Source organism: Cyprinodon tularosa, unplaced genomic scaffold (assembly GCF_016077235.1).
Source record: "Cyprinodon tularosa strain WSP-4 unplaced genomic scaffold, ASM1607723v1 ctg52, whole genome shotgun sequence".
NCBI lineage: Eukaryota > Metazoa > Chordata > Actinopteri > Cyprinodontiformes > Cyprinodontidae > Cyprinodon > Cyprinodon tularosa.
In genome coordinates this window covers 542,439-570,163 of record NW_024039252.1, presented here as the reverse complement: position 1 = coordinate 570,163, position 27,725 = coordinate 542,439, and the positions used below count along the sequence as shown (strand labels likewise).

Genomic DNA, 27,725 nt, shown 5'->3' with positions numbered 1-27,725 from the left:
ACGATCAGTTTCGCCTGGAAAGTTTCGTGCTCCTTAAAATCAGCCTTCGCACTGTCATAGTTGATTGAACGAGGTGTGCAACTAAATCAAACATCGGATATAATGCTTAAGTAGAGCAGCGCCGTCCGGGTCTGGAAGCGGGTCACTGATTAGGTTTTGAGTGCACGTGCGTTGTGAATCTATTAATGGAAAAGACGCAGGAAGATCTGCTTCTTCTTTATGCTGAAGAGGGAGATTGTTCTCTTCTCCAGAAGCTGCTTCTTTCAAGTATAGACAAAAACAACTCGCTTGACATTAATTACAGATGTAAGGGGGTGAGGGGGGGTTATAGCTGCCATGACTTCATGTGGGAAAAAGCCTCAATTTTCTTCCTTTCCATTACAGCCAGATCTAAAAGCACATTGGGATGGACAGCCCTTCATCTGGCCTGTAACTCTGGCCACAGGGATGTTGTGAAGGAGTTACTCAAGGTGATGTTAATACAGAGCAGGCTTTACTCTGTGCTGCATGCAATAAGCTCAGCCATAGAAATGTGCTACAATGGATACATTTACAGGCAGGTGTGGATGTGAATTTGCAGAACAGCATGGGTGACACCCCTCTGCACATAGCTGCATGCATTGGAAGAAAGGTATGACATTCATTTGTTTAGATTTCACTAAGAATGATGGCTATTGAGAAGAGAGGCTTGGTCAGTTTGAACTATTTTTGTATTCCTCTTTTTACTCTGAAGGAGATTGTTCTTCTGCTGCTTCGGTATGATGCCTGTTCCAGTATAATTAATGCAACAGCTAAAATCCCCAAAGAGGTCACAGAAGATGATGAAATCATTACCATGCTGGAGGGTATGAAAGCATAGACCACCATTGTTTTCTACAATATCTTGTTATAAGATAGGTTTTTATTACCTGAAGAATGTAACACCAAAAACACTGACACACACGTGTATATATATATATATATATATATATATATACACACACACAGGTGCTGGTCATAAAATTAGAATATCATGAAAAAGTAGATTGATTTCAGTAATTCCATTTAAAAAGTGAAACTTGTATATTATATTCATACATTACATACAAACTCATATATTTCAGATGTTTATTTTGTTTAATTTTGATGATTACAAATGACAACAAATGAAAATCTCAAATTCATCATATCAGAAAATTAGAATATTACTGAAGACCAATAAAAACAAAGGATTTATAGAAATGTTGGCCAACTGAAAAGTATGAACATGAAAAGTATGAGCATGTACAGCACTCAGTATTTAGTTGGGCCTCCTTTGGCCTGTATTACTGCAGCAATGCGGCGTGGCATGGAGTCGATCAGTCTGTGGCACTGCTCAGGTGTTATGATAGCCCAGGTTGCTCTAATAGTGGCTTTTAGCTCTTCTGAATTGTTGGGTCTGGTGTATTGCATCTTCTTCTTCACAATACCCCATAGATTTTCTATGGGGTTAAGGTCAGGAGAGTTTGCTGGCCAATTAAGAACAGGGATACCATGGTCCTTCAACCAGGTACTGGTAGCTTTGGCACTGTGTGCAGGTGCCAAGTCCTGTTGGAAAATGAAATCTGCATCTCCAAAAAGTTGGTCAGCTACAGGAAGCATGAAGTGCTCTAAAACTTCCTGGTATGTGGCTGCGTTGACCCTGGACCTCAGAAAACACAATGGACCAACACCAGCAGATGACATGGCACCCCAAACCATCACTGACTGTGGAAACTTTACACTGGACTTCAAGCAACGTGGATGAAGTGCCTCTCTTCTTTTCCTCCAGACTCTGGGACCTTGATTTCCAAAGGAAATGCAAAATTTACTTTCATCAGAGAACATGACTTTGGACCACTCACCAGCAGTCCAGTCCTGTTTCTCTTTAGCCCAGGCAAGACGCTTCTGACGCTGTCTGTGGTTCAAGAGTGGCTTGACACAAGGAATGCGACAGCAGAAACCCATGTCTTTCATACGTCTGTGTGTGGTGGTTCTTGAAGCACTCACTCCAGCTGCAGTCCACTCTTTGTGAATCTCCCCCACATTTTTGAAGGGGTTTTGTTTCACAATCCTCTCCAGGGTGCGGTTATCTCTCTTGCTTGTACACTTTTTTCGACCACATCTTTTCCTTCCCTTCGCCTCTCTATTAATGTGCTTGGACACTGAGCTCTGTGAACAGCCAGCCTCTTTAGCGATGACCTTTTGTGTCTTGCCCTCCTTGTGCAAGGTGTCGATGGTCGTCTTTTGGACAACTGTCAAGTCAGCAGTCTTCCCCATGATTGTGTAGCCTATAGAACTAGACTGAAAGACCATTTAAAGGCTTTTGCAGGTGGTTTGAGTTAATTAGCTGATTAGAGTGTGGCACCAGGGGCCATCAATTTTGAACCTTTTCACAATATTCTAATTTTCTGATATGATGAATTTGAGATTTTCATTTGTTGTCATTTGTAATCATCAAAATTAAACAAAATAAACATCTGAAATATATGAGTTTGTATGTAATGTATGAATATAATATACAAGTTTCACTTTTTAAATGGAATTACTGAAATCAATCCACTTTTTCATTATATTCTAATTTTATGACCAGCACCTGTATGTATGTATATATATATATATATATATATATATATATATATATATATATATATGTATATATATATATGTGTGTGTGTATGTAGATAATTAAGATTAATTGATTTAGTAATCGATTGACCGTTAAATGGAGTATATAGACTCTAAGACATGCCTTTAGCTGACAGCAAACCAGGGGCAGAGCTAGATGGGGGGCCAGGGGTGGCCATGGACACCCTAAGCCAATCATTGGCCACCCCTACCACTTTTCCCCTCTAATACAGACAGTGGCAACAGTAGTACTCTCAAGTGGAATATTCAAACCATTTTCATGTATTAACATTTACTTGACAACAAAGACAATGTGGTTAATTATGCACATAAATATACTGAAATTAAAGTTAAGTATATAATTCATGCTCTTTTCAGAACTAGATTTATATGGGGTAAAGAGAAAATTATCTGTTTCTGCAAGTCATCTAGGAGTCTTCAGGGACGTCATAGATGAATAGCTATTTTAATAAAAACATTATAAAATCAATGTATGTAGATATTTTTACTTGTAAATTTTTTTTGCAGAATTGGTATTGATAAAACTAAGTAATCACAATGGAAACGACGTTTGCCCCAAAAATTAAAGATGAATGAATTGTTTTCCCTATATACACGTCTCTGTGTTAGCAAAGGCTGTAGGGAAAAAAAGTTTGTCTTCATTTAGAAAATATGGATATTGTGCTCAATAATTCTCCTGTTGGAACAGTGTAGCTTAACCCAGAGGTTCTGGCGCCTATCCACTTTCGGTCAACCCTCAACATACATTGGTTATTGCCTGGCCACCCTTAAAAAAAGGCTACACCTCTGCAGCAAACCACAGAGAGATGTCATTCTATCAAAACTGTAATAAAATATATAAACATTTTGCATTTATGATAAAAAAAAAATAAAATAACTTTTCATTTGTCAATATGCTCTATCAGGAACTCGTTTCACCTGGTTTAATTTCATTAAAAAATCTTTAAGGAATCTTTAGCTATCGGAAAAATCATTGACGGATTAATCAATTTGCAAACTAATCTTTAGCTGCAGCCCTTTATATATATATATATATATATATATATATATATATATATACAGAAAGTTTTAATGCCTAGTGAAACATCTCTATTCAAAGCATCTTGAATTTCTACTAAGCACATTTTAAACCAAATTATTAATATGTTGTAAAAGGGGTCAACAAATTAAGTAACAAAATTATAAGTCATTACCTTATTAATTAAATTGCTATGTTGTGCTGCTGGTGGAATTTAATTTATGTTTTTTTTTATTTGAAATCTGCAATAAAATTAGTTTTAGTTAAAGATGTTTGTCTGTTGAACAAAAGTATATCTTCTTTTAATCAGGCAATTATTTGAGAAACTACCTGAAAGAATAATATTTTTCTAAAATAATCGAAATCCACGGAGTATGGATTCATTTCTCATTACATAAGCTGTCTTTGTTCTCATGTGCTGTTTGCCCTGTGCAGCTGCAGAAAGGAGGGAGATGAGGCAGAGAGAGGAAAGGCTTCTGGAATCTGCTAGAGAAGGGGATCTCGCCACTCTGTCTAAACTGGTTAGCATCTGACCTCCCTTAGATGTTTTGAATAATATATCATGGGTGAAGAGGGCTTTTTAAGTATTATTGGCATAAATGAAACTTACAGTAATATGTTTGTTTCATTCTTTGTTTTTATTTTTTTGTTGCAGATTTGCTCACAAAGACATTTACTCTAATTTGATACTGCCCTCTAGCACAGAGTTTTAACGGATCTCCTGTCTATCAGCAAGTTTACGAAAAACAAGATCATGTTTATCAATTAATCTTTCTTAGCTGAATTAAACTTTACCTTTCAAACCTCAGAATTGGTTCAAGACAAGTATTCTCTTTCTGTATACATTTCTTTTAAAATTGAAAATGAAAAAAGAAAAATATGAAAGTTGTATTTTTATTTTATTTTTATTTTTACTAACCTCTTACCTTCTATGTTAAGCTCAGTGCTGAAGAGGCTCCTGATGTCCACTGCAAGGATTCACTTGGAAATACGCCATTACACTGTGCAGCCTACAGGGGGCAGAAGCACTGCATTATCAAACTGCTCAAGTTTGGAGCCAGCCCAAATATTAGAAACAGCAATAGTAAGCATCTGACCTTTTTTAGCATGTTCTGTTTTTGGGAGCAATTAACTCGTACAGTATTGAATATTTTTTATGTAATTTTTAAAGTGGCTGTTGTACATAACTTGTTTATAATGCTGTGATGTTTGTTTCTATTGCTGATTTGGTAGATCAGACTGCACGGGACTTGGCTCAAACAGATGAACTCAAACAGATGATGGCGGCCAATCAAGTTCAGGTGGGATCTAACAGTTTTGGACCTCTAGTCCAAAGAAAAAGAAGAACATTCCTAGAAAAGTTGATGGATTGTTACATTGTGTGTTCATCTGGACCATGACAACTACACCTCAAAGATCTATTCAGAGACCCATGGACACTCTAGAGAGGCTGCAGTAATCCACAGTTCTGCAGGAAGATAACTATTAGGCATCCAGTCTACAAAGCTAGAGGAGTCTACAGATGATGCATGCCATGTAGAGAAAAGAGCAATTATTTAGAGGGTAAATCCTAACTTTCTGGCTTTCATAAAATACTTGGCAAAAAGTAAAACTGCAAACACTGGAACACACCATTTTCAAAGTAAAAGAAAATGGTGGCAACTTGATTCTAGTAGAAAGCCCATTCCACCATCAGAGGCATGTAAACCGGTTGGCTGAAAGATAGATGGAACTGAAAACAGACAAATCCTGGAGGAAATCCTGTCTGTCAGAGTGAATACAATTGAAGTCTGTGGCTACAGTGTAGCAAAATGTAAATACAATACAGCCATGCGAATTAACTGACCCATTATGTGTGCAACAATGTTCCCCAGTCTGAAGCCTTTTGCATGTTTTCCAAAGACTTGATCCTGTGAACTAAGTTTGAATATTTCTTCACCTCATGATGGGTGGGTTTATAAAATCAACACATTTTCTACACTTCTCTTTTATTTCTTATGGCGTTCTCTTGGGCTCTGGCTATGCAGAACAGTCTTACAGCTCAGCGGTCTCTGCATTTGCATAAAAATGATCCATATTGGAATCTGATATTCCCTGAGCTGTTAAGAAATGTAAACAGTAATAACTGTCTGTTACCCTTTTGGAGTTCTTGTTTTTCAGGATGTAAGCTGGGGTGTGCAGAAGGTTGAGGGCGCTCTCTGGAAGGTACACAGATGTCAAAGTGGATTTTATCATCTCATGTCTTGATTTACTCTGTGATGTGCACTCATTTGTTCAGTCACAACAAATAAATGGAAAAACAGAGGCCTAATATTGTGGTGGGACCTCTTAAATTTTCAAAAGACCTCTTACGGTAATCTAGATTACTTCAATCAAATTTGTGGTAGTTTTTAATTTTCTTTCATTCTTTTTTATTTATTTATTTATTTATTTGTTTAGGACTATGCATCCAAAATATAAAAAAATATACCTTAATTTAGTCTGTAAACAGTAAACTTACTATTAAGAAAATATCCTGTTTTTAAATTTGGGCTTATGTAACAACAGATTTTCTAACAGAATATTTTCTTTATATTTTGATTTACTTTTCATTTTTAACATTTTATTTTAATCCTGGATATTAGCAGAGCTGTATAGATGCGTTAATATTTAGAAGATCTATGCACCTTTTTTGTTACAGTCTGACAAATAAGACAAGGGTTTTCCCAAGATGATGATGTTTATTACCACCTCTAAAGTCAAAAGATCACTTTCACTGATGGGTTAGTTCAGTTTTTAAGGTGTTTCCTTCCTTGTATATCAAGTTATGAAATTTAATGAAATCAGCGAACAAACACAATTTGTACCTAAACATGTAACTGAAGTGTTTATACCCTATATACAATGGATGTCCAGCCATTGTGCTGTTGATTATTGAGACAGGTTCTATTTCACAAAGAATTGCGTCTTTTGGTGGAAAAATGTCCACATAAAACACAGGAATAAAAGAAAGAAGTCAATTGTCTTAAAGCAATGTAGATCCTATTTTGTAAAGGCAATCAGAAAAAAAACATCCTATTTTTTAGAGACATGGTTTGATAAAACTACAAGCAAATTCTTTAGCCTAAATTATCAACATTGAATTGAAGGAAAAAAGATTGAAAAGTTCAAGAAAACACTTTACCAAACCTAAGTTGGTCCCATCAGCTTGGCAGAATGGCTCAAAAGCTAAACCAATGTTCAAAATAGATTAAAATGCTTTTGATTATCACCTAACTTGGAAAAATACAATTTTTAGTCTTGTTTAATTGTCAGACAATGATTAAAAATGTGGATGCAAACATACACTGTATGTTTACACAGAGACTGCTGTTTTAACTGGTTCATAAGTATCAGGAACCTCCGTGTCAGTGCTTGGTATTAATTTGTTTACATGACGCATAACGGAAAAACATTCCCTTTAAAAATTAATTTGGACTTATACAACTTTTATTTTCATTTTGTATACACAGTGTATACGGAACAATATTTCTTGTAGTAAAGCTTTTTCAAACGGTAAATGGACATTTACATTCCATAAAGTGCATAAAAGTGATCAAATGTAAACAGTGTGGGAGAAAAAACAAAAAAAAACAATTATATGGAACATCAAAGCATTAATATAAATGGTGCAAATATGCAGTACTTATAAATGTCCAACCCACTGCTTGGATAGCTTTTTTAAGTTTGGACCTCATGAGAGGCGTTTCCCAAAAATAGATGTTTAAATTATTGCTTTGCAGGCTGTTATTGACAAACCTCTTTCCAAACAATTCCTGGTTACATTTGCCGAAGTTGTGAGCCTCTCTTTATTCCATTTGCCCTCGAAAAAACTAAAAAATCTCTGGTGGTCTTTTAGACTTTAACATTTCTTCAGTGCAAATGTATGAATGAACATTAAATTTTGTAAGTTCAATACTTTTTTTTTTTTCATAAAGAAAAGGAAAGCCTTCTTAGGAAATATGATCTGAAGTTCTTTAGATAATTATTTATTCAAGGCACCTCTATTTGAACTAGAAAATCCAGGTTAATTAGTTTTTGGTTAAAAACCTATTTTTCTAGATGCATATTTTTTAAAGTTCTCATACCATTCAACAAAAATGCGTTTGTCCCTTAGGAGCAATTTTATTAAATTCATACATGCTTGCAGTTTTATTGCTTGACTTATTTTGTCTTTTACAGAGTTCACGTTTTCTTGGGTGGCGATCTCACTGGGTTGTCATTGAAAATGGAACGATTTCCTGGTACCCCAGACAGTGAGACGGCTTACTTTAATGCATACAAACAACAATACAGTGAATTTTATGAGTAACTCAATAAATGATGGAATAAATTTGCACCTTTACAGAATAAGGTTTTTTTTAAATTTCTTTTTAGAGCTGATGCACGAGCAGGAGTTAGAAAACAGGGGTGTAAATCTCTTTCACAAGCCTATTGCATGGTGAGTAGCAGAGGTTAGATCCTTCCTGTTTTCTCTGATGACTATACAATCATACCCATCTAAAACGTGCTTCACTTATCATCACACTACCTGCTTTATATTTGACTTCTTTTGCGTTTTGTCTTTTTAAGGTGAAACCATGGGATCACTGCTTCTTCATGCTCAGGTGCTTCGACGACACTGTGCATAATTTCAAGGTGCCCTCAAAGATGGACTCCATAGCAACAAGGAAGGCAAGATAAAACAGTCTATTTCTGTCTATTCCTCTGCAAACATAGCTGCATGAACAGACTAATAGTTTGATATTATTGGGACTTGCCTGCTCAGAGATGGCTTGATGCTTTGGACCAGCATGCCTCGTACAGCACTCATCACTTCAACCAAGACCAGATTAAAGCGGATGCAGGTCGCGGTGGTGACGTGGAAATGAAGAACCTGACACAAGCAGCTCAGGTCAAGTAAAAATGGAACTAAAGCTATGTTGAAAAGTTTTGAAGATAAATGTTTAGATTCAAATTTATCTATTTGTAGAAATATTAGTCATTTTTGTTATTATTACAACAATAACATGAACCATTCTTTAAACCTTTCTTATTGTGGGTTGTACATACATTAAAGTTTGCAAGGAGCTGAGCATGCATCCGTTTTTGTTCTTTGCAAATGGCCTCATTGCTAATTTAATTGATTGTCCTTTGCTTTTACAGGCAGCTAAGGCCTGCCAGCAGAAACTGGAGAATGAAGTGTCAATATTTGAGTCCATGGTGAAGAACGAGGAGCATTTTGGTAAGAGGGACATAAATCCAATACAGTACAAGTAGTGTTTTCCAAAAATATACATATATACATGAAACTACTAACAGGGCTTTAATAATTTATGCCACCCACAACCCAAACCATTTTTTGCACTCCTAACCATTTTAGATTTATAAATAATTCAGTTTTGTGCTGCCATTATTATTTTTCCCTCAGCTGTCAAAATTATATCTTTAATTGTCACATTATGCCCTGGTCCAAATTCGTTAAAGAAAGATAAGAAACTGTCATTCATTTTTATATCTATGGTGTCAGACCGGAAATGAGTTCAAAGCCATTTATAAATCTATGCGACTTCAGTGGCCCACCAGAAGTATTCCAAGAGTGCATTGATGTTTACTTGCAGAAACAAGACGGATATCTAAAATCACAGCAGGTCTTCCTTCCTTGGGGTCTCTTTCATCAACATGAAAAAGAGTTTTTAAGGCCTGCTTGGGTTATGTAGCACAACAGAGAGCTGAAGCACACATGTAGATCCAGAGCTCAAATAAACAAATTCACATTTTGGAATCCCAAATTCAAACTGTGAACTTCAATCAATTAAAGATACTGTGGCTTATGTTGATAGGCTATTCAACCTCTCCATTTCTCTCCAGCAGTCATTGGGGGAAGGATGGGGTACACTCTGGACTGTTTGCTAAGAACTAAAGTGACTGTAGTTTTTTTTTTTCCTCCAAGCAATTCCCAATCTAAACAAATTGGATAAGTAAAACATTTGTATTTTTTTTTCTGTTTTAACTATTTTTGCAACTCTTAATAGTAATTAAGTGTTTTGGTGGGGAGTGTTGGCCTAGTGGGCTAGGGCAGCGTGCCTGTGCTCCAAGAAGGTTGCAAGTACCCGGTTTAATCCATATAGCCTTCACTCTGGGTTCCTGAGCTAAACCCTTAACCCCTGATTGCTCCACAATGGTAGCCCACTGCTCCCCAAGGGGGTGGGTCAAAATCCAGAGAACAAATTTCCCCAGTGTGGGACAATGGAGGGATTTACATTTTTTATTTTAGTTTTTAGTTTTTTTGTATATATATTAGTTTACCGGTGGAAAATATTCCAATAAGTCATTTTGTGACAATGATGAACTTGAACTGCATTAATAAAAACCCTCAATTTAAATCACTGCTGTTTACCTCAGCTGTTTAAGCAGTGATGCTAAGAATAATAGGACTCAGTGATTGATTATCCTATGGAACAGTTTTAAAAAGAGGAAAATACAAATTTACTTTTAATTTGGAAAAACAAAATGTTGCTCTTTATCCTTCTTAAAAGTTATATACTGTAGCCTGCACACATTATTAAATTAACTAACAATAAATTATAGATGTGCTTTAGGTTTTACTAAAATAATCGATTGGCATAAATTTAAGATATCAGAGTTTTTTATATAACTTTTTTTTTGCCAGGTTTGGACACACGTCTTCTACATAAAGCCAAAGAGACCAGCAAGCTTTCAAGTAAAACTTTTGAAGCTCTCCAACTGTGGTTTGAGCTGCTATCAAAACATGAAGAGGTAAGAATAACTTCATTAACCTACAGCTGCACCAACAAATATTCAGCCCTCACTGCAAATTAGATTTTCTGTCAAAATATAATAAACTAGCAGCTGTTCTTTAAAAAATAGAAAATAAAAAAATTAAAGGAAGAAATAATTAATCAAATGGTTAAGCACTAATAATATTGTCTGTAGTGTGCCATGTATCCTGTCTACATTAAGTATGTTCCTGACATTGAAAACTAATGGCTTTGTGGGCTTTTTGATCACCTTCAAACAAGTCTTTTGGCAGCTGTGCATTCTTCCTCTCTCTGCCAATTTCAGAGGCTGCAGCCACTACTCTTTAAAAAAAAAAGTGAAAGATGCTTCCAACATTGTCTTAAACACTGTATGGATTTTGATATTGTTTTGTGCCTCTTCACTTGTTGCTAAAGGTAATTACATAAAGTCTTTTAAACATCTCTTAACTGCAATATTTTATCAACAGCCCATTGTTTGGGTTGTTTTATCTCAAGCACACACGATGCACCAAAAATCTTTTATTCATTTGTTTTGTGCAAAGGGACAAAAGTAATTTAAAAGAAACCTTATTCTGTAAAGGTTCAAATTTATTCCATCATTTATTGAGTTACTGATAAATGTCACTGTATTGTTGTTTGTATGCATAAGTAAGCTGTAAGTAAAAAGTTGTTCCTGACCAAAGCTGATCTGCAGATCTTCTCTTCTGACAGGATGTCTTCAGCTAATTGAATAATTGTAATTGTAGTCAGTTCATGTAGAGTTTAGCTTTGGATTTAGATGAAATCCAGCTAAAATGATGTATAGTATTTAAACTGTGTAATTTGATTATTGTAAACACCTGAGCGATTTTTGGTTTTGTTATTGAACTTACTTGCAGTCATGGAATAATTTTAGGTGCAGCTGTATTTTCCTCTGGTTTGTATTTTAATATATCATTTTTACCATATCCATAGTCCCTTTTGCTCCAGAGAATGATATGTGTAGTGCATTGTGTCAGTCCCTACTTTATTTTTGTTCTGATGATGAAGTTAAATCTCGATTTCCAAATCAGAATCAAGGCTGTAGCTTCGTGAATTTTTATGAATCTTAATTTCATTGACTCTCAGCCCCACACTCCATATCCTCTTTTCTGATTGGCCAATGATATTAAACTGAATGATTACAAAATCCATAGCCCCCTCCCCCTCTTACGTTAGCTCTTTTGTGCCAATCAGATCTGTAATGTCTGTGCTTGCATTAACGTCACTGTCCACCTGTCTCAGTGCCTGCTCTCTGTCCTTGAGGGAGAGGGGGGGAGGGAGCGTTGGAACGGCGTGGTAATCACTGGCATGCCTGTAGGAAGGATGTGAAAGAGATCCGCATTTCTGCTTAGGTCTGCACTCTGCTTACTGATCAGTGCAGACAGATTGGCAGTGAAACCTTCAGACTTGGATCCACCACTCTCGTGCTCCAGGAAGGGATATTCCTGTACTGAGTGACGGAACTGGGGAGGGGTGTTTTCTATCTCACCCTTTGAAAACAAACCCTCGCAGAGATTCGTGCACATGCAAAGCATCCTAGAACAGGAGAAAGAAGAGGCAGTGACGACACTCTCATCCTTAGACTGCACAGGTACAGGACTCTGTTGTTTTTGTGTAACATTTTCACTTTGCCTTTGGTTATTAACTGGGAAACTGTGTTTACTGTAGGCAGATCCCTTTAGACTTGGTGTGACCTGTTTTGAAGTTCAGCCGAGATCTTTATGAATTTTTCCGTCGTGATTTGGTCTAAAGTGTGGAAAAAACCGAGGGCTATTCATCAGTAGGCGAAGGTCATTTCTGTAAATTTAATTATCCATATTCAATGTGATGTATTTGATGGTTAAGAAGTGCTGCTTTTTGCTTCTCTTCTCGTTTCATCTTTTTTAATGATATCATGCCATTAAGTTCAAGTAAGAGGGGCCAACAGGCATGGATGGAAATAGCTTTGAAGGACTTATTAGGCAGAGTTCTTCTTAAAGATCTGCTTTTATCATAAAGCTTTTAATTGTTTGAAAAAGTAAGCTTTGCTTTTGAAGTTTTTTTATCTTTATTCACTTCATCAAATGGTCCAATTTTTTACTGATGGTAATGACATCTTTTATTGCATTGATCTTAGAGCTCATTTAAATAACTCATCACCTCTTGCAAGAGACCTCTAAAATCCATCAATATGTGTTATATGAAATGATTGTCACCAGAAATCACTAGTTGTTATCAATAAATTGGGGCTGAAGACGTCCACTACTGGCTCATTAGCAGAGAAAATCTTTTTTTAAGACCTTATGAAAGGACAGGGAAGAATATGTCTTAACAAGCGTGCAAAATCCTCTCCTCTACTATAGGCGCTAACTGGATAATCGGATTATGTTTCCACCACTGCTGAGATTGCCAGTATTAAGCAGCATTAGGTCTAATACAGCATTTTTATCTTTGCACCACTGATGGGTTTTTATTGGTGACAGTTATAAATGTACCGTATTATTAAGATAGGACAGAAAACAGCAACATGGACCATGTTGTGCTGCACTTTGACTTCTGGGAATTTTAGTAGTGGAGAGTCAGCTCTTCATGGTTTCACAGCAGCGCCCCTCAGCATTGTTGAAGTGACCTATTTTAACAGCTGCTGCAGTGTACAAGTACAAATGCATACAGTGTTTTGGTTTTCTTAGAAGTAACTATGTGATACTCGGTGAGATGAGGATCCATTTGATCCATCAAACAGGTGGAGAGTTAAGTCAACCATGTCTGCCTTGACTCTGATCTGCAGGTAAACCTCACTTTATCTGTTCTACTCATACTTGAACTAACAATGTATTCTTTGAACTCTATAAGGGCCACTGAGGAAATACGTTTCTTTTTTTTGTTTTTTGCATGAATTGGGAAAATTTTCAAATTCTTTCAGCTTTATCCTTCTAAATACCAATTTTGTCAAAAAAAATCTTTTCCATTTTAAAATCCTTTCAAAACAACAGAAAAACTAAAACGGTGATACCTTGATTCTCATAAAGAAAATTTTTCTAATAAAGAACATTTCTTAGTCTTATACAAGCTGACGTTCAAATTTACAAGCCCCAGCCATCAGCCGCTGTGTGTTTTGACAGCTTTTACTGATTTATAGGCCCAAGCTTTCTGAGTGCTCATCTGGCAGTACGCTCTCACAACTGTCAGGGTAAGAAAAACACGCAGGTTTATTGCTTGACTGTGCATAATGATCTCCTGTGTACGAGCAGACTTGACAGTATAAATTCCTTTAAAACTACAAGAATAACAGTAATGTATCTTTAGGACAGAGGTTACTAAATTGCTTTGGCATTTTATAAAAGAGTTGCAATTCAAAGGTCCTGATACTATAACACCAGCTATTTAAATCTTCACTAGACATGTACGGATGAGTTTAGGGTTTTTCTTGAACTATTTTGATATTTCTTTTGGTAAAATGTCTTTTTCTTACTGAACCTGGAATTCAGTGAGCATTTGAACTGCTCGAAAAAATAACAAATAGTAATTTCTAATATTGAAAAGAGAATCTCCTACATATTAGAATAATCACAAGGGGCGTGTAAATAACACGCCTAACAGAGTTACCATTGGGTCTCTAATCCTGAATAAGGAATGTTTATGGAGGTGAAGATTCTCAGTCATCCAGGTCATAGTCATTCCAAAAAAGTGGGGAAAAAAACAATCCAGTGGACTTTGTTTCCAAGTTCAAAGACGCTTCGCTTCCCATCCAGGAGTGTTTATGGAGTGGCGAGGGTGATGGTGCCTTAGGATGTAACGAAGCCCCCCTCCACCTGTCTCCATCATTGTGCCATCAGTGTAAAGCAGCTTCGCTTTTGTCAGTTTGCCCCAGGACAGCTGTGGCTACAGCATAGCCTGCAACCATCCGCGTGTGAATGACTGAATGTTGTGTAAGGCACTTTTGGGTGATAAATTATATAGAGCTTTCTAAGTGCAGGTCATTTACCATTTTTTAAATCTGATCCTTTGTGGAGTTTAATCTATGTTGTCTGAATATATACTCGTACAGAACTACTTAATCTCACTTTGTTTAACCTAGTACCACAGCTGAGTTGAAGCAATTATGCTTTGGAGATCTTCCTTGTCCCTACACTTAGGGACAAGCACGATAAATTCTCTTCCCCTTAGGGTGTTGGGCAGGGAGAAGCATCCCTCTCAGTGACGGCACATAGCCATAGGCCTTCTTAAAATAGCACAGTGTGTGCCCAGCAGAGGGGATGGAGTTAGAAAAAAGGAGCTGGCTGAGATGGTTGCACAACAGTGGATGGGCCCTTGTGCCAAGTGGCTGGGACAAGAAGTGTTAACACCCACTATACCACAGAGAGATGATTAACTGCATCTCGTCCCACTTATGGAAAATGGCTTTGAAAAATAGCCTTTGCATTTAGTCAAGTATCTTTCTCCTGTTCTCTTACAGTGCAGAATTAGCTTAAGAGATTTGAGTCTGGATTACAGGAAACATTTCCAGAATATATTCCCCAATTCCATTCTGCTATTCATCCATCTTTTTCTCAGCCCATCGTTAGGTTTATTTATTCATCCTTCTATCACTGCTTTCATTCTATCGTCAGCCCTTTCTGCTTCTATCTGTCCGTTTACTCAGCCAGCAATCAGGCATCAGTCTATGCAATGTATACATCAATAATCCATCAGTCTTGGATTTGCCTATCTGGTTATCCACCTGTTCTTTGACCCAGTCATCTCTTAAAGCCATCCGTTTTTCCATTCTTTCAGCATTTTTTTCTATCTGTCTTTCCGTCTGTGATTTATGAATTATTTTAACCTTTAACTTCATCAATCCATTGATCTTTAACTCCATCTGTCCCTAAATGATCTAACAGTCTTGTTTTTTTCTGATTCCATTGTTAAAACCTGTATACCGTAAATATCTCTACTATAACACTCTACTCTACTCTACTAATGTCAGTGAGCAGATTGTGTTAGTTCACCTGCTGGTGGTGAGCCCTTTATCTCACCGGTGGCCTGGTGCTTACAGGTGTGGAGCCTGAAGGTAGAACAGGAGGAGGAGAAGAACAAAGCTCTGACAGAGGCCCTGAAGACTTTGGCTGCTGAGCACAACGAACTGAAGCAGTCTTTAAGTCTAAGCAGCAGGTCATCTACACACTGTCTCCGCTCCGAAGATGACTTCTATGATGCCGTGTCAGGTCAGCAACCTCTATACAGGCATTTAACCAGACAAACCATGGCTTTGCTAGGATAATGTTAACAATGCATTTTTGACCTGGAGATTTTAAATTACGGCTATCACAAAGTTGCATAGTTTGTCGGAATTTTCAGTGCGTTGCATTATTGAAATAAAAACATGTAGATTACAGCTGTAAAGTGCCGCTTGGATGATATACCTTGAAGGTTATTATTTCCTAATGTTGTGGGATCCTGCATCCTCCGTAATTCTGACAATTTGTTTTATTCATCTTAAATACTTTACAAGTTCATGAAAGTGGACATGAATCTACTGCCATAGCATGATGCTAAAACATTGTTTAGTCAATGGGCTCTTTTTCTTTTAAGATTTTGAGGATCTAGGGCATTTATTTTATTTTTGTTAGTGGGCAGAAAGGAAATGGTAGGAGAGAGAGGGGGAAGACATGTAACAAAGGTCACCGGGCTGGGATTTGAACCTATGACGGCCGCATCGAGGTCCAAAGCCTCCCTGCATGGGTAGTGCACTTAACCCTAGTGCCACCGCCACAACAAGTCAATGCTTTTCTATGCTGGTGTTCTATGTTATCATTACTTTTAACTCTGGAGCTTCAGTGGAGTGGTATTGCGATAAGTCTCCCACTAGAATTTCATTGACTGCCTGTATGTGTGCTGGCATGGGCACTGGGTTCATTAAATCCCAGCCAAAGTTCAATATGGTGATCCACACCCTATGACCTAACTTTGCTTTTCTAATGGCTTCAGAAATGGTCTTACGGCTTTATCCTGTTTTTTTTTGTTTGTTTGTTTTATATATTTTTAGATCTCATGCAATCAATAAAATCAGATGCACATCTTTGTAAGCATGCGATGGTTTCAAAATAAGAGCAGTCTAACATATCTGATAAAGGCAGATTAATCAAACTGAAATTGGCAGAAATGGCAGATAAATTACTAATTATTAAACTATTTATTTACACATTTCCAACATCTGTGTAAATAGTATGAATCCAAGGCATGTTTACTCAGTTATTATACTCCCAGAGTTGTATAATGGTTAAACCCTAATGCATATTTACCTGTTTTCTTCATCTATATATATGTTCTTTCCTTGAATCTGTGTAATAACGATATACAAACCATACAAGTGTAAGGACACGCTCAACTAAGATTAGCATAATTCTCCTGCATATAAATAGATGACTATGCTCCTGTCCTTTATATTTGGAACAACACCTTCTAAAGCACAGAGTGAGTGCGGTGTAAGTGAGAAGCACCCAATTGTTGGAGAGAAAACAAAGAAAGAGGAAATGAAGCCTCTGTTCCCTCCTATTGGAACATAATCCTCAGGTGGGGTTTAGTTTGTAGGCGGAGAGGAGCTCCAACATGAGCTCTTTTTTTATTTTTGGAGTGTCTGCGGTTTAATCAGCCATGAGCAAAACATAAGCCAACTATCAAAACCCATTTTTGTAAATATTTGGTTTAAAGTGTCATCTGCTTCCCACTCCTGCCAACACTCATCCTCACAGAGTCTGAATCGGAGCTTTCTGTGAGCGGCTTCTTGTCTGTGGCTAGTTACTCCTGGGACGAGGACGAGGGTAGAGACACCCCTCTACAAAACAGCCTCCATCATCCCAGTGCACACCGTTGGGCTGTCGGCATGTCAGGGGAGGGGAACGATGGCAACAAGGCTGCCCGGCACAACGGAAGGAAGCACAGGTAGGTCACACACCTGTTTGGATGTCATGCTTCATTTTTAGTTTCAATCTTTCATGAATTTTCAAGTACCAAAAATTTGGTTTTGAATGCCATTTAGTGCAGAGTATTTTAAAAGTGTATTGCTTTCAGAATTCTTTATGGATGTAATTCATTCGCCACGGTTGCAGTAAGGAGATGCAGTTTTTCCGCAAGGTCTATCTTGGCAATCATATTTTATCTTATTTTTTCTTGATCCATAGAGAATGGTCTTTTTTCTGTGTGCATTACAGTAGCTCTGAGTAAACAATCATTTTTGCTTTGTTGGTCAGAATGTGTTATTCCCATAATATCTGTTTTTTTGTCTTTCCTCATTAAACAATGGATCCCTTAATAATTCAGCTTGTTTTGGTTGAAAAAAGACATCATTACAAAGATCGTATCATTACGAGTGCTTAGCTGTGTGTTTATTAGAGATATACTGTATAAAGGTTCTGTTTATTTTGCAGTGCATGATATCCATTATTCCATCCATCTTCTACCACTTATTCATCAGGGTCAATGAGGGCTTATTTTTTTGGTTTCATGTCATTAAAGCAGATCTAAAAGAGTAAGTTACAGTTAATATTATGTAACTTCAGTAAATGCATATAGGGTAGAGGGTTGATAAACAACAAAATATTTTAAAAAAATAATAATAATAAATAAAGTAAATCTCTCACAATAATGGGTCAATTAATTTAGTTCTAAACCAACTTTTAATATATATTAAATATATGGGAGAAATGCAGCCCTATAAAGTCATATTCTTTTAGTAAGCTAAAAACCCTCGTAGAGTAAAGCAAAGAATTCTGCAATCTTATTACTTCTTGAAGCTGAAGGAACTGGAACAAAAACTAGGCCAGGACTATGCTGCTATGCTTCACTGCCTCTTTCATCGTACAGATGGAGCAAAGCCCCTCCTTGCTTCCTGCATCTCTGTTTATTTAGCTGAAGTAAAGGCTTTGTATGTGCTTATTTTCCGAACAAGGACACCATCTGCCTCCAGCCAGCCAACCTGTAAAACAGTCGCTGCTACAGCCGGGCTGTTCAAGCAGAAAAGTGTATGATTTTGAATAGTTGTAATGAAGGGCTATGCAATCAGGAAGACCCATTTAAAAGGGTCTAGTATTTAAAAGTCTGTGTACACCCACTCACAGCTGAACATCCTCAGGGATTCGGCTGGATGGGTTTTACCTTTCAGGTGTCATATCACCAATGTAACCCCAATGGTGCCTATGAATTTTAAAATGCTCTACTGTTTTTTCGACCAAAACAATTGCACATGTGCTGCTTTCAAAACAATAAAATGTAGGCATACCTAGAAGTTCTTCACTCTTAAAACCATTCACATCACATCAACCCATTTTTTTTCAGATTTTTTTTAAACAAAAGCATTTTCCGCTGTCTGTACAGCCTCCATTAACTACTGCTACTTAATACATTTTTTCCAGTATGAATGTGTTGTGTAAATATGAAGCCATGTAATTCAGGTGAGAGCTAAGAAAATGTTTTATTAACAGCAGTAATCCAATTTCAGATCTGACTGGATCAGATCTAAAAGCAATTCTAAACTTAAGAATGGAATCTAATCGATTCTCAAAATTTTAATCGAAACTCAGGCCTATTTTTATTTTTTTACTTCTCCTTGTTTTCATAGAACATCTCTACCGGCTCCAATGTTCTCCAGGAATGATGTCAGCGTCTGGAGTATCCTGAAGAAATGCATCGGCATGGTGAGGGAGAGAAACCAGCTTTAGTTGCTTTTTTTAACTTTATGTACTCCATCTATTTAGGGTGTTTTAACATGGCTGTAATGTTGGTTTGGAAGTAGTAGACTATTTTACAAATCGATATTTCGATAATTTTGCATTTATACTATGGTTTTAATAATATGGCTTTTTTTTTTTTGTAGTCCACGAGTACCTTTGGTCATCCTTACAAAAACATGGGTAACGGCTTTCCAGCATACGATGGCAATTAGAAATCAGACCAGCTTTTGGGGCATTATTTCATCTACTAAATATTTATTTTTTTATATCCACGTTATAATCTTCAAGAGTGTTAAAAGAGGAGCAAAGACTTGCCTATAAATCAACCATTAGTTTTCTTTCTATACTTAAGTTTGGCAAATGATGAATTTCTATATCCTTAAAAATTAGTCTAAATATTTGACAGGTGGGTAATTTAATCTTCTTATGGGGTTCTCTTGCTCTTTGGTACAGGGATTTAGTCATTTTGCCAGTTTGTAAAAAAATCTGTTAATTTTACAGATTTAATTTCAACCTCTGAACACTGTGCCGTTTTAAATCTCAGATATCCTTTCCTTGTTTCTTCCATCCTCCTTTTATCTGTAACTGGAAGGCAAAATTTAAAAGACTTATGAAGCCTGAGGCAGTCTTTATGGTCTGTGAGAGTTGGGAGCAGGCTGGATTTAACTTGGTGCAAAATGTGTATCTGATCTGTTACAGTCTTTAGGTTCCACATTAACAGTACAGAGACTGAAACATGCAAACGTTTCTGTTCTGAACTGTAAAAAAAACTGACCAGTTATGCTCCAATAGCTGCACATTAGTCCCTGGTTATGTAGACATGTTTGATATTAGGTCTGGCTAATTAGCTCCTAAACAACACAGGTTATATGGGTGGTATTGACATGGCCATTTATGTGTTTCACTGTCAGCTGAAAGTTTTGGTAGACATAAAGATAGAGCTCTAATGTCCTGTACTGTATCTAAAGCATATTTAGTTTTGTTTTAGGGGAGTGGGGGCCTAGTGGTTAGGGCGTTGCGCTTGGAATCCAGACGTTCTGAGTTTAAACCACACTCCCACAGACTGCCACTCTGGGTCCCTGAGCAAAAGAACTTAACCCCGCTCTGCTCCCTGGGTGCCACACAATGGCAGCCTACTGCTCCCCAAGCGATGGGTTAAATGCAGAGAGTGAATTTCATTGCTCTCTACTTGTGACAGAACAATGACAACAACAAAAAGAGAGCTGGTTTTACTCTACATTCACACATTTTCTTCCTCAAGTAATTTTTTTCTGGAACACTTGAAAAAAGTATGTAAGCCGTGTTGCAGGAATGTGTACTTGGGCGCCTAATTGTGGGGGAAAAATTTGGAAAATATCAAGCAGGTTTTTGAACCTTGCTAATTATTTTGATTGTGGTTGCTGCATTGCATTTACAGCTAGATGTTGTTAAAAAAAATAGTTTCTAGGATACCAATTTTGCTTGTGTGGGGAGCAATAGACTCGTGTCACTGCTACGGGTGTTTATCATTAAAAAGAAAATTCTTAATATGTGGTCCTGTGAACAATTGTCCTTTAGGCTGTGATGTTAAGGAAACGGATGAAAGAGTGATTTGAGTGAAAGTATTGTCAAACAGTGAACTCAACACAACGAATAACATGTCAACAATTTCTCTTCATAATATAAGAATTTATTAGCAAAAAAGACCAAACCCCAAAGGTAAACATTATTTGTTAAAAACTGAACTGAGATTAAGAAATTCAACTAACTAGAGCACAGATAGAATGAAAAGGGACGAATAAAATTGGTTGAAAACCATTACCAGTTAAATAGTGCAAAGATGTCACTGCTTAGTACAGGTGAGATGTTATGTTTAAGAACCACCGCTTGTCTTAGATGATTTAGATGGAGGGTAATAAAAGCATTGAAACTCATTTAGAACAACTGGAATGTGTTCAAACCAATTAACAATAAAAATCAAAGAGGCACATAAAACAAGTGGGAGACTTAGCATGGTGCCCAACCCCCCCGACTGGGTTTGTCCAACTGGAAAGAACATCTTTATAGCCCAGGATGCTCCTACCTTTGGGATTTCCTGACAGGGAATTATTTCACCTACAGTGTGAGAGCATGGTGCTTTACCAGGCTTTGATCCTGTGGGGTACCAATAATCCACTTTCCTTCCCATATTCATCTCATGGCAATGAGGCACAGCATCACGCATCTGAACCGGCTGCTTTCAACACCTGCAAAGCATTTTCTAACAGCACAACAATGTGCCGCACAGTATTACACTTACAAAGCTGATTCAGATTTTTTCTGTTAATTTTAGTTTCCCTCCCACATGCCTTCAAACTGTCTAAAGAGATAATGTTTAGATGATGTGATATTTTTTTCCCTTTATTAGACCGTTTTATTGTTTGTGAAAGGGATCAAACCATTTCTATTCTATTTCTATTCTATTTTTCTTCTTAGTTTACAAATAAAGTATTACATTTCGTGAAATATTAAAAAAAGAATAGCATTTTAATCTATAAGGAATGATCATATTTTGGTAGATGAAAGGGAAAAAATTATTTACCATTCTGCTTTTAAAAAATAGTGGAGCTGTTTCTGCATGTTGGTGGGACAGGATGTGCAGCTAATTAGCCTAATCCGCCAAAATGAGCATGTTACGCACACTTAGGTTTGCTTCAGATGCAACTGGGAACCTTTCCTCATTGAATGAATTCATTCATCCATACATTACATTTTCAGAGTAAAAATTCTTGAACTTCCCTTCTATTTTTATGTTTTCTGGCTTCATTATCGGTTTCAAACATATGACTTGTTAAAGTTAAAAAAAAGTGGTGAATAAATGTTTTAAAGAAATTAATACTAAGTGAGAATCTATTTTCGGCTTTAAAAATAAACCTTTTTACTGAGTGCAATGATTAACTAAACCATGACTGTCGATAAACTCTCCCAGTAAAACAGAAACCACATCAAGCTTCATAGACAGACCAATCCTTAAACGCATTTTATCAACTTACACCCAAAGAGAGACACAATATGACAATACAATATGATACCATACAAAACAAATCCAGGGTGGATTCAGACTCCTGAGAACAGAAACAGCCATCATCTGACTCCATATTTTTAACATTTTTCCAGTGGGTAAGAAATTACATATGATTTTAATTAGAAAATAATGATTTTGCACATCAACAGTAGATTAGTTTAAATATTTTATCCCATGGCAGCGGGCAGTCAAAGTAGTCCTCGCATTTTCCATATGTGTGGGGCAACCTTCAGTGATTTTCTTTGTTTTTTTTTAATAAATAGAAATTATATAATATTCCCTTTTGTCAATTAGTTTCTTATTGGAGGTTTACAAACATATAGTTTAGTAGTTCCATTTTTAATTCTTTTTTTTTCCAATTACTCCAGTGGGTTGGTTAAAGGAGAAAAGAGAATATTTGGACAACTGGAAGAAAGTGAATTAGAATAAAGAGAATTTAGATATAAAACATCAGTTTTTGGGGGATGGAACAGGTTTCTATAGGTTTGAGATTAGATCTGTGAATAATATAAAGTCAAGCCACAATTTAGTTCCTCATCAGAAAACATGCAGCAGTTTTTTCTTTGATTATCAGGCTCATTACCCATCTTTGAATTCTGACATCAGTGGCCCTGTTTAAATTTCAGTAATTTTGCTCTGAAATAAATAATAGAAATTAACATCTTTCTGTGTGTTGGTTGGGGGGGACATGGATGGTAATGTTAATCAACCATACTCCTAAAACTATAGAGAATTGCCATGTTGCCTGTCCTTATTTTTTTCTCCAACTCGTTTTGCTAGGAGTTATCAAAGATTGCCATGCCCGTGGTCTTAAATGAGCCGTTGAGCTTCCTGCAGCGGCTTACAGAATACATGGAGCACACCTACCTCATCCACCAAGCTAATGCTGCAACAGATTCAATTGAGAGGATGAAGGTAATAAGACCTTCTTATTAAGTAAAGATTGCATTTCAAAAATGTATTTAAATTGGTGTACATCTTACTATCATTATCAAAGAGCCAGGAATTGGCTCTCATATAGAAATGTTTGTAGTGTGTTGCAGCGTTTGCTGTTTCAGCTGTAGCTTCACAGTGGGAGAGGACAGGAAAGCCCTTCAACCCACTATTGGGGGAGACATATGAGCTGATCAGGTACAATCTGGAAATAAACTTTCTGGTTGTTTGTGGACTTCCTGCTATTTTACTAATTTCCTTGATCTCCACCAGAGACGATCTTGGCTTCAGGTGGGTGTCTGAGCAAGTGAGCCATCACCCTCCGATCAGTGCCTTTCACGCTGAGGGCCTTAAGGAGGATTTTCTCTTTCATGGTTCCATTTATCCCAAACTGAAGTTCTGGGGGAAGAGCATAGAGGCTGAGCCCAAAGGAACCATCACCCTAGAGCTACCCAAGTGAGTTTAGCTTGTTTTCCTAAGAAGTTAATATTATTTATTAGATTGGGTGATCCCTCATCACTGGGTGATGCTTAATCTTCACAGATATAATGAATCATACACCTGGACAAACCCCACCTGTTGTGTCCACAACATCATTGTTGGTCAGCTTTGGATTGAGCAATATGGGAACGTGGAAGTCATCAATCACAAGTAAAGCAATCCCCAGTCTTTGCAAAGACCCTTACTGATTAATTTGCATGAAATATTTTTCTTTTTTCGGCTCTGCAGTAGAATGTCAATCTACCTTTAAGTGTGTCTGATTAATTTTTGGAGTGTAACAGGGAATTACAACAGAGCAGAGTGAACAAAATTATAAATTTTGAATGAACACATGCAGAGTGAGAAAAGTGAAAGAGAATCCATAAACAGGCCGTTGTTATGTTTCAGAACTGGAGAGAGGTGCAGCATGACATTCAAACCATGTGGTCTCTTTGGAAAAGAGCTCCATAAAGTGGAAGGATACATTCAAGACAAAAGGTGCTGTCTCATTAAATATAGATATTTGCCATATTGCAAGATTAAATGTTTATATCTATGCTGTCAAAAACGACACCTTTGTTTACAGATAACAGCTTTTAGCAGAAGCTGTGGTTTGATAACATCAGATGTTTTTGTTGGCAGTAAAAAGAAGGTCTGCGCAATATATGGAAAATGGACTGAGTGTCTGTACACAGTCGACCCAGCAAATTTTGATGCCCACAAAAAGATGGATAAAAAAAACTTGGAGGGAAAAAAAAGCAACAAAGAGGTAAGAGTTGTTTACAAATCCAAGAGCTTCATCTAATTGGTTAAAAAAGTTTTAGCTTTCATAAGAGACTGTTAAGGTTTTACCTGGTGAACCAAACTGTTTTCACCTGTTATGATTTACAGTCAAGTATGAAATTACAACAACAAAAAACGGGGATTTACTCAGCTCCAGCCTTAAATGTTAAAGCCAGAATATGGATTTTGATGATTCATGATAAACGCTTATTGAGTTCAGAGGCTTAGGCAAGCAGTGAGGAAGTTTAGGATCATCTGCAGAACTTAAACTCTCATGAAACTGTTTGTATTGCTGAATGTTTTTTCAAGCTACACATTTTTTTGACTTGTTTTTAATATCTATGAGAAAGTATCTCATCACAACAGTGAGCCATTCATGCTCTGCATGTTCGTAGTATATTTGGCCAGTTGGTTGGACTCTAATGGCTCTTAATATCCACAGTGGCTGAGATTCTAAAGCTAATAGGGAGCGGTGGAGACATTTTTATGATGGTTTAAAGTGTCAGGAAAATGTGAACTATTGTCAGCAATAGTACTGCAGCTAAATACAACCTGACGTATGTCACCAAAATAATGTTTTCTGCTGCTATTGCATTATGTGGTATGCCAACACAGCAGATGGAGAAATCCAATGCAATGTACAATACACACACAGGGATTAAAGTATTCCAGCCCAAGGCGGGATTTCTGGCTCATAGCAATTGCCCATGAGTAAAAATAAAATAAAAAATTCACTCGAAAATAAATTGATTGTAAATAAATTTGAAAAAAGACAATGAAAACCCCTCTTGCGTTTGTCAGCCAATGAGCGCGCTGAAACTAATAGTATTAGCCAATCAGAAGAAGAAAGGGGTGGGTCTTAGGAAAGAGTGTACCTCCTCCTCTCGTTTCTTGCTCTAGTCGCCAGATAGATTGTGCTACAATTCTGAAATTCTACATGGAAAGTCACCTTATGCCATTTACAGTTCCATTCCACTAGAGACGTGTAAAAAGTCAAAAAATAAATAAATGAAACTTTGTGTTTGGAGAGAAGCACGATAGAGAGAACGGAATTGCATGGAGTGGGCACAATGCAGTTCATGAACTCCCGAGAAGATGTCACGAGCTTAGATAAAGGTCTCAAAAATAAATGGCGCTGGGCATGGCTGGAGAAGACAGGGCAAGATGGCAAGCCATTTAGCAGCTGGTGCAGGAAGTTAGGTTAACCAGGCGCTTACTTCTGCACACTGCTCCATGAACGCTCTGATATACAGTAGGTGCACTTTTGCCATCTTCTGGCATTGGATTTTCCATCCATCCATATTCTGACACGCTTAATCCCAAGTAGGGTCGCGAGGGGTGCTGGTGCCTATTTCCAGCAGGGTACACCCTGGACAGGTCACCAATCAACAAGACAAACAATGATTCTTGCACACACTCACACCTAAGGAGAATTTAGAGAAGGCAATTAAAAGGAATCGAACCAGCGACCTTCTTGCTGCAAGGCAACAGTGCTACTTACTGCGCAGCCAACATTGGATTTTCAAAGGTCAAATCTACTCTTGTCATTCATGCAATCTCTGATCCCATGCCCCCACACACCCCTGGTGCATGGGTATATATATATTACTCCACAAGGTTCATAAACTGCAAAGATGGGTTAACAAGGAATCAAATAACCTGATAAATAAGTTTCTCATCATTATGTGAATGTGCATTTTTGGTACGTGGAGGTTAGGCTAATAATTTCATGTCCTGCTTCAACAGCCTCAGAGCAACGTTGATGAGGAGTCAGAAGAAAAGCCTCCACCTGATGCCGAGACAGTTCAGGTGATCCCTGGAAGTGAGCTTATCTGGAAAATTGCCCCTCGACCGGAAAACTCAGCAAAGGTGCAGCATTGTCTATGGCAGAGATAGTGCTGAGATTTTTGAGCTAAACCGTGTCTCCCTCTTGCAGTTCTATGCATTCTCCACCTTTGCCATGCAACTGAATGAATTGGATAAGAACATGGAAGAGGTCCTTCCTCCCACTGATAGCCGCTTAAGGCCTGACATTCGTGCCATGGAGAATGGAGATATAGGTATCCTGACCCAATTCTTTGCCCTGCTGCAACTCCCTAATTGCATCTCTAGAGGTGGTGATTTTCCTTTATTTATGTGTTCTAGATCTGGCAAGCACAGAGAAGAAGAGACTGGAGGAGAAGCAGCGCACAGCCCATAAAAACCGCTCTAAATCCACAGAAGAATGGAAAATAAGGTTGGTTGGAATAATGTTCTAGTTTGGTTTTGATAATCTGTCTTTTTGGGTCTTTATTTATCTTAACACTCCCTTATATTCTGATAAAGTTATTTCTATTAGCAATATTAAGAAGGCGCTCCTCACTTTGCCCAAGGTTTTGTTTTTTAAAGCTTTGCTTTCATCTGGTCACAGCATGCACTCATGTGAAGAGTTACTCTCTACTGCCCTCTTGAGGACAACCCTTATATAAAGCGCTCCCAATTTTTTATTGGAGCTTTTATTTGTTTTTTTCATAGATTTTCTTTTGTCATCATTCTGCAGGTGGTTTAAGCAAGGACCCAACCCTCACAACAAGGCTCAGGACTGGCTCTACGCAAAAGGCTACTGGGATCGGAATTATGCTCAGCTGCCTGACATTTACTAAATAAAATATTTATGGATTTCCATTTTACTACCTTTGGCCAACTGCTGCTACTCTGGTGATGCATTACCAGCTTAACTTTGGATTCGGTATGGAAGAGGGGATTATGTTTAAAACTCATTCTGGGGGGAATAAAGTAGATCTATGTGAACAGAAAAAGCACAAACCTCTTAACGTTTTCACTGATGTAAAGGTATAAGCATGAAGTGAAATGACTAGAACATGCTCTAGAGCTACTGAGTGTTGGGTAAATGGAGTGTGTAAAGAGCAACCTTAGTTTCACTCAAGTGTGTTCATTATTTCTAGTCAGAGAGGAGAACATTTCACATTTCACTCATCAGTGTCGGTACAGTGTGTGGAAATCAGCTCTTCCAGCTGCTTGGCCTGAGCTAATTTCCCTTAAAAACTGCTTTGGCATTGATTGACGCTTGTGGATGCATATCATTATGCAATGCAGATTTTAGGGTAGATAACAGATGTTCCTGTTCCCCACTTTTTATGATGAGTGGTGCAGACATCTGGTGTTAACATGAATGTGTTTGATTTTTTTTTCTGTGCTTATAATAAAAAAGTTGCTATATTTGTTAATATACATATATCCTAGTGAACATGTCTTATTGCAAAACTAATCCATAAAGAGAACTGCTTATACCGTGATAGTTTGGTTTGAAAAATAAAATGATGAAACATCCTAAA

The 27,725-nt window shown here is 37.3% G+C and overlaps 1 protein-coding gene across 3 annotated transcripts; it reads left to right on the top strand.

Annotated features, from left to right (window-relative positions):
* Positions 1-7: 7 nt before the first annotated feature.
* On the top strand, positions 8-27,725 carry LOC119795682 (oxysterol-binding protein-related protein 1). 3 transcript variants are annotated; one of them, XM_038303795.1, is made up of 27 exons: positions 8-306; positions 385-470; positions 557-631; positions 734-845; positions 4,100-4,185; positions 4,604-4,748; positions 4,898-4,965; positions 5,825-5,869; positions 7,865-7,938; positions 8,060-8,123; positions 8,255-8,356; positions 8,451-8,576; positions 8,828-8,906; positions 10,335-10,441; positions 15,479-15,647; positions 17,175-17,364; positions 19,040-19,115; positions 22,975-23,109; positions 23,228-23,325; positions 23,401-23,583; positions 23,671-23,778; positions 24,016-24,105; positions 24,250-24,376; positions 26,137-26,259; positions 26,327-26,450; positions 26,536-26,626; positions 26,930-27,725. In XM_038303795.1, exons 1-27 carry the CDS (start codon positions 186-188, stop codon positions 27,030-27,032), a joined length of 2,907 nt encoding a protein of 968 aa, XP_038159723.1. In that variant the 5' UTR covers positions 8-185; the 3' UTR covers positions 27,033-27,725. The 3 variants fall into 3 exon arrangements, with proteins under 3 accessions (XP_038159723.1, XP_038159724.1, XP_038159725.1); XM_038303796.1 differs by having other exon boundaries at positions 9-306; positions 581-631; XM_038303797.1 differs by lacking the exons at positions 8-306; positions 385-470; positions 557-631; ... (10 more) ...; positions 10,335-10,441; positions 15,479-15,647 and adding an exon at positions 11,729-12,055.

Coding starts and splice junctions, on each gene's coding strand:
- LOC119795682 (XM_038303795.1), top strand. CDS start 186: ATGGAAAAGACGCAGGAAGATCTGCTTCTTCTTTATGCTGAAGAGGGA. Junction 8,577..8,827: donor ACCTGACACAAGCAGCTCAG/GTCAAGTAAAAA, acceptor TTGCTTTTACAG/GCAGCTAAGGCCTGCCAGCA. Junction 23,326..23,400: donor GAGACATATGAGCTGATCAG/GTACAATCTGGA, acceptor GATCTCCACCAG/AGACGATCTTGGCTTCAGGT.